Source organism: Anoplophora glabripennis, unplaced genomic scaffold (assembly GCF_000390285.2).
Source record: "Anoplophora glabripennis isolate ALB-LARVAE unplaced genomic scaffold, Agla_2.0 scaffold19, whole genome shotgun sequence".
Lineage (NCBI taxonomy): Eukaryota > Metazoa > Arthropoda > Insecta > Coleoptera > Cerambycidae > Anoplophora > Anoplophora glabripennis.
The window spans coordinates 2,373,188-2,380,421 of record NW_019416327.1 but is presented as its reverse complement, the minus strand read 5'-3'; the positions used below and the strand labels follow the sequence as shown (position 1 = coordinate 2,380,421).

Sequence of the window (7,234 nt, the reverse complement as noted above, 5' to 3'; positions counted from 1 at the left end):
CGTGAAATTAACAATACCCCGAGCATCTTAGAAAATGTCTTTAATTCTTTGAGGAACAGGTGTGAAAAGTGCTTGGAACAAGGAGGGGGACACTTTCAGCAGCTGCTTTAATTTATTGTTATAACAAGGAGGGGGACACTTTCCGCAGCTCCTTTAATTGTTTGTTATTGTTATCACGATTATTCTTTAAAATAAAGTTATATAGTCATTAACGTTATTGAAACTGACAGCTGCTATACAGCTCGTTGGGAAATGAGGTTAAGTTGGTCGCTATAAGCTACTCCCTACGTCCAATGTGTCAGAGCCAACTTCGACCACGTTTTTATTTGAACGCTCGTTATATCATCGATCGTTATTTTTAGTAGCTCATCTCTTTTCAAAGCTCCACAAACACCAATTATTAAAATGACCTGAAAAGGTGTCCAAAATTAGTTAAATCGATCGATTTATATTAATTTAAATGTTCTTTTCTAGCAGAAATCTATTATTAGGTGGTTCTTGTAAAAATCTGTTAATTTCCTCTTTCGTTAGAATTCTGGACTTTTTCGGACGGTATCCAATAGATTTGATTTTCAAATACGGTATTAATTTTGGAAATTTTTTGAATTTTTTTCGAACTACACAACCCTTTGAATTCGTTGTAGGCAATCTCGTAGTGTCTCGACGATTTTTTGGGGATTAATCATGAAATTTGTGCCGCTTCCAATACTTCCTCTGGTAAATGCTCGTCTTCACTTTCCGAACTCATTTTGAATTAAACACTCTTAGAATATGAATTACAATATATAATTCTGACACTACTTTTTAAACCACTAATTTTTATTGTTTATTAGGTTGCTATCGTTATGATAGTCACCGCACCTAAACCGTCTTGATTCAAACACGATTCACTCGATTTCAAATAGATATAAATTAAATTGTTGTATATAACACAATTGTCTTATTTTATTGCAGTTTTCGAAATATTGTTTGCATTTCGAACTCGAAATGCTTTTGCATTCTCGAATGGATTCCATTCTTGAACACAAAAGTACCATTCGCGTTCTAGATACAAAAACAACCATTATTGTATCTAATATTACAATGTGTTAATAGGTGTCAGTTAGAAGGACGTCATTTTTTGGTTTCTCAAGCACTCACAGATGTGGAGGAGCTATTCTGAATGAAAATTGGATTGCGACAGCCGGTCATTGCGTCGATGAGTAAGTACTAGTATTAGGAAAACGTAATAAAATAAAATTATCGATAAATAATCAGTTAAAAGTAATTTCAAATATATTAATATGTATATAAATTTACAACACAATTACGGAAATTGAATTGGTACAATAAAAAGATAGAACCATTCTAGGACGAACCACAATTAAATGTACATACTTAAAAGAGAAACAGCGTCTGTGAATATAACAAATTGATACAAAAAATATTTAAAAACAACCTGTGCTTAGCTACTTCTATGTTTTAGTTAAAACAAATCTATAAAAATGATGCAGGCCTTTTAAAAATTAAATAAAAAAAATTCTTTCAAGTTCCGTAAATTATTGTTAAGGAAGCAAAATTGTACTAGGGTAACTTGATCTAAATCAGTTTATTTTCATCTAAGAAAGCTGCCTTTGAAGTATAACCCATTCGCTTCAAACACTCTGTAACTTCCTCCTCTGCTGGTACACTCAAAATATTGAAAAGTTTATGAATTTATTTAAGAAAGAATAAATAAAATCTCTTTTTTATAAATAACAGCTTTCCTGTGCATGGATATAATATTGACACTCTTGTAGATTAATATCCATTTTCATTTTTAATTAAGAGATTGTGGTTATTTGACTATCCAACCTTTGTTATATTGGAAATATTTCATCAATGTTTCAATGTACGTAATTTAATTAATTGTGTAATTCAATTAATTATGTAATTCAATTCTGGACGGGACTTTAGTACACTTTTTATACACTTACACAGTTTAATGGTGAATTTATTATTTCTTTCTTACTATTACTTTTTTGTTAAATACTAAATTAAAATAACTTTGCTGTTTATGCAATATTAATTAAAAGAAAAATAAATATTTGAAAGAGCTTTTCCCTTTGTGCAATAATTAATTAAAATGAAAATATTCTTCCCAGTATGGAAGAATTATAACGGAACAAATGATAAAACTTGCATTGTTGGATTCTTGTAATCATATACGATATACAGGGTGGTCCGTTTTCCATGGCTCATCATTGGCATCTGGGAAACCGTAAGATATATAGGATGGTTCAAATTAGAAAAAATTTGCGCTTTTTCAGGATCATTAAAATAAACCAAACAGATCAAAGATATCTACTGTCGTTCGTGAAGTATTGTGAAAAAACTGAACATAGCGATTTTAGAAAATGCTACCTAGCGTCCTTATTTCACAACAGAAAGAGCTGAAATTCGGTACTGGGGGATAAGAAGATACGAGCAGTCCATTTTCGTCGAAAGAAAATTTCTACGGCCACTAGTTTCAGTCATGCAACATTCAATTGTTTTTTTCTTATGGGCGTCATATTGGATTTTGACAGTAACAGATAGAGGAAAAAATTACGAACACGTCAGTGTGTAACTCTAGGCACTATTTTATTTGAAGAATAACCCATAAAATTTAAGAAATTCAATAGTTTACTTAAAAAATTAATAAAATCTAGTTGTTCTTGACGTAAAACAAAAATCAACAAACATTTGACAGATTCGAAATTTGTTAGCGCTTGCTGCCTTGTGAGCATTATTCTAATACTATTTTTAATTTAAATTACGGTGAAGTTTTCAATTACAAAGCAGAGGGAGATGTATGAATTATGTATAAAAAATAATAACATTTCTATAGAAACTGTAAGAAGATATTATCAAATATACAGGGTGTATCTAAATAACACCGAAAAAAATCAAGGGGCGATTCTCCGATGAAAATTAATAGTGGTCTTTGGTATAAATTTTTTTGAAAAAACCCTCCCCTGAAAAGTTACGCCCCTCCTAAAATTACAAAAAAAAATTGTTTTTCTTTTTTATCTTCCACGTACATCAAGCTAAAGAAACCAAACTTGGTGAACATTATCTGTCAATAAAACTACACTTTTTGAATTTTTTTCAACCCTGAACTATTTTTGTAAGGGGTTGAAATAATCAACCCCTATGACATTTTTTCTTATAATTTTTTTTTCGATAAAATTTTTTCCTTTTAAAAAATATGTCTAAAAAACCCCATTCATTTACTAACTTTTTGATCTCTTCAAGTTTCTTCGAAAAGTTAAGGATTTATGACAAAAAAAAAAAAATGTATTGTAATGTATTTTTAAAAAGATGAGCTGTTTAACGCGAGTGTATTTTGCCGAAAGATCTAGTGGCCTGTTCTTTACAATGGAATCCGTAGAAACAAATGTCAATGTCATTTATTGTTACTGTTTCTTACTATTTCACAAGTTTCATGATTTTGTGTAGAAAATATTAGTTAATAAACCGAAAATATGGTTAACTATTCGAATTTAGAAATGGCAGATATGCATTTTACATATGGGTATGCTAACGGTAATGCATTGGAAGCGCAAAGACTTTATGCTGAACAGTACCCAGAGCGTAGATTACCCCACCATACTACGTTCACAAATATTCACCAACGCTTGCGGGAACTTGGAAAATTTGAAAAGAGAAGTCATGACTGTGGCCGTAGCCGAGAAGTTAGAACTGAAGCTGTCGATGAAGCCGTACTTAATTTAATTGAGGAATCCCCAGAAACTAGTACCAGGAAAATAGCTCGTGTCCTAAATGTAAGCCATTCAGTAGTTTTTAGAATTTTAAAAGAACAACAGTTATATCCCTATCATCTCCAACGGGTGCAGTATGGAAACGCTTTTGGAGAAATTCTAGCACAAAATTTCAAAGGTGCTCATCTAGTGATCTTGGTTTACTTGACAAGAATTTAATTTAATCCGATTGCTTTTGACAGAGATATAAAGGTATTGCCGAATATAAAAAAATAGACAGACATATATTTGATATCAAACTTACATAAGAATTTAAAATAAATATTATAGAAAGAAATGATCTTGAAATTATAAAGCAACGTCTGCAAAATGTTTATAACTGCTTATATTATTCGTTATATTATCAGCTACTTTTATTAAATTCTATTTGTTTAATGGCAATAATGGTTATTCATTTGCCATTAGCAGGAATTAATTAAAACGCCATAGTAAGGAACCCGTAAATTACCACGTCAGCGCTATGTTTAATAATAGCGTAAAACTTTCCCCGCTAAGTACTCTATCGTATTTCACGGAATTATTAAATTGAATTGTATTAAACGCAAGTTTAATTTGCCTCACATTTTACGTTGTCCCCGCAGTAAACTTAATTTGAGTTTCACTTAGAGCGGGGATTTTAATTAAATAGAGGACCGCCAGGGTGCATTACCGAAATAAAATGAAAGAAGTAACTTGTTTACGTTGAGTAACTTTGTCTTGTTAATTATTTACAATTTTGTTAATCGGATTAGGAGGATAAAGTTTTCGGATGATTGTATGCCATAAGAATTCATTAGTGCCTCATTTTTGTCGACTGTTTTAACACTACTGCTCTTTTAATGAATTTTGTTTTTGCATAATTATGTAAATAAAAATTATGTTAAGCCGTAGGTAGATCCGTTTCTGCAAAATTCTCATTTTTAATTGTACATTTTTGAAACGGTCCGCATCGCTATGAGAGATAATTAGAATATGTTATACAAGCTGAATCTTAAATGTGTAGAAATATTTTAAAGAGCGGTCCAGATTGCTGGGTGTAGAACATGTAGTTTTTTTGTAAAATAAGTATAATCAATATAATGAAATAGAACAAAAATAAATGGACCAAATTTAATATAACTATTAGGGTGGCCCAAAAAAAGACGAATATTTTTTTTCGTGTCTCTTGAAAGTGAAAATATGTTAGTTTATCATGTTTTAAGAGCCCCTTCAAAAAATCAGGTCAAAAAAATTTTTTAAAGGTCGCTCAAGATTTTTTAAAATTTCCAAAATCGTCAAAAATAGAATTTTTTTATTTTATCATTTTCTAGGTTGAAAAAAATCTCGATTCTGAAAATTTCAAATCCATATTTTAAATTCTAAAGGTCACTCATAATTATTATAACTTTAAAAGTAGTGTAGCTACCTAAAATGTTTTCGAGCGACCTCAAAAAATGAATATCAACAAACTAATAATTTTCTTTATTGAATTTGATGAATAAAAGAATAGAAATAAATCACGACACTTAAAAAATTTCTCTTTCTTTTTTAATTTTTTAAAATTTAAGTGTCTCGTGATTTATTTCTATTCTTTCGTTCATTTCAAATTTTAACGCTACCTGAAAGTGAGTATAATTTTTTGAGGCTTGCAAGTGCTAAAAATAATTAAATATTGAATTTACACTTTCTATACACGTCATAGCATCTTTACTACGATCAGTTGTAATATCTGGACATTGTGTTGCTAATTTAGCAGTGTCAAATAATAATCAATAAATCATTATGTAATAACATTATTGAAAGCTATGAAAATGTACTCACATTTTATTTATTTATATAAATTTAAAAATGACGTGATTTTGATAAAAATTGCTATAGATTGGGATTCTGAATTGTGTAGAATAGCACGATATAATTAGATTTCATAAAACAACTAATACAATTTTATTTTTCAATATTTGTAGACAGATTTGAGGAAATTTCTAAATATAAGTATTTTTAGGGTTTACTAAAAAAATATTTTGGTATCAATTTTATTGAAATATTATTTTAATGGATAATCTATAAATTGAAACACCCTGTACAAATATTTAAATACACACTCAGACTACAACTTACTGCGGTTTATGCACACGTATAAACCATAAAGCATGGTACGTTCGGAACAAAGTCTAGTACAGCACTGAAATAAGAACTGAAAACTGAGCTGAGTATGGCACTGTTAAGAGCCGCGTCCCCCGAACTCTANTTCTATATTAAAAACCTAGTTTTTTATTTTATATTTCTGATAAATTTGTGTATAAAATTTGACAATATTTCAGTCTACATTAAAATAAAAAGCTTATAAATGTTTCTTATAACATATTTTGTATCTTGTTTCTTCGTATATTTGTCGTTCATGTAATTATGTTTGTTTTTCCCCATCCTATAAATGGTACAGTGTGCTAAAAATAATTAAATATTGAATTTACACTTTCTATACACGTCATAGCATCTTTACTACGATCAGTTGTAATATCTGGATATTGTGTTGCTAATTTAGCAGTGTCAAATAATAATCAATAAATCATTATGTAATAACATTATTGAAAGCTATGAAAATGTACTCACATTTTATTTATTTATATAAATTTAAAAATGACGTGATTTTGATAAAAATTGCTATAGATTGGGATTCTGAATTGTGTAGAATAGCATGATATAATTAGATTTCATAAAACAACTAATACAATTTTATTTTTCAATATTTGTAGACGGATTTGAGGAAATTTCTAAATATAAGTATTTTTAGGGTTTACTAAAAAAATATTTTGGTATCAATTTTATTGAAATATTATTTTAATGGATAATCTATAAATTGAAACACCCTGTACAAATATTTAAATACACACTCAGACTACAACTTACTGCGGTTTATGCACACGTATAAACCATAAAGCATGGTACGTTCGGAACAAAGTCTAGTACAGCACTGAAATAAGAACTGAAAACTGAGCTGAGTATGGCACTGTTAAGAGCCGCGTCCCCCGAACTCTACATCACTTTGGCAACCAACAGCGCACCAAGCTTTGATTACATGGTCGGTTCTCAAAATGTATATGAAAATGGACGGATTTAATATACAGGGTGTTAATGAATAGGTGTTACAAACGGATATGGTATGTAGAAAATCCAAAAATAAGTGCAGTTTACTTAATAAACATATGTCCTAAAGCGGCTAATTTTCGAGATACAGGGCGTTGAAATTTAAAAATAATAAACTATTTTTTCCTGTAGCTCCGGTATTAGTTAATATTTCTTTATCAAACTCAATAGAGAGATTTACTAGCTTAAAGGATGCATAAATATGACAGAAACCATTTATTGGCTTCTTCCAGTGGCGTGCGATAGGTGTCGTTTCAGCTTTTATCCCCCCTAAATTGTGCGGCACTGTACAAATATTAGTTTTTCGTATGTTTTTGAATTTGCTAGTATTTTTTACGTAAATAATGTAT

General features: G+C 29.8%; 1 protein-coding gene across 1 annotated transcript in view; it reads left to right on the top strand.

Annotated features, from left to right (window-relative positions):
* LOC108914741 (serine proteinase stubble-like) overlaps positions 1–7,234 on the top strand; it is a gene marked incomplete at its 5' end in the record, with an annotated part of 33,147 nt that overhangs the window by 17,343 nt on the left and 8,570 nt on the right. The window contains one exon of the mRNA XM_018720612.2: positions 1,096–1,202. Within this exon, the coding sequence (XP_018576128.2) occupies positions 1,096–1,202 (107 nt within the window). The remainder of the gene's footprint in view (positions 1–1,095; positions 1,203–7,234) is intronic.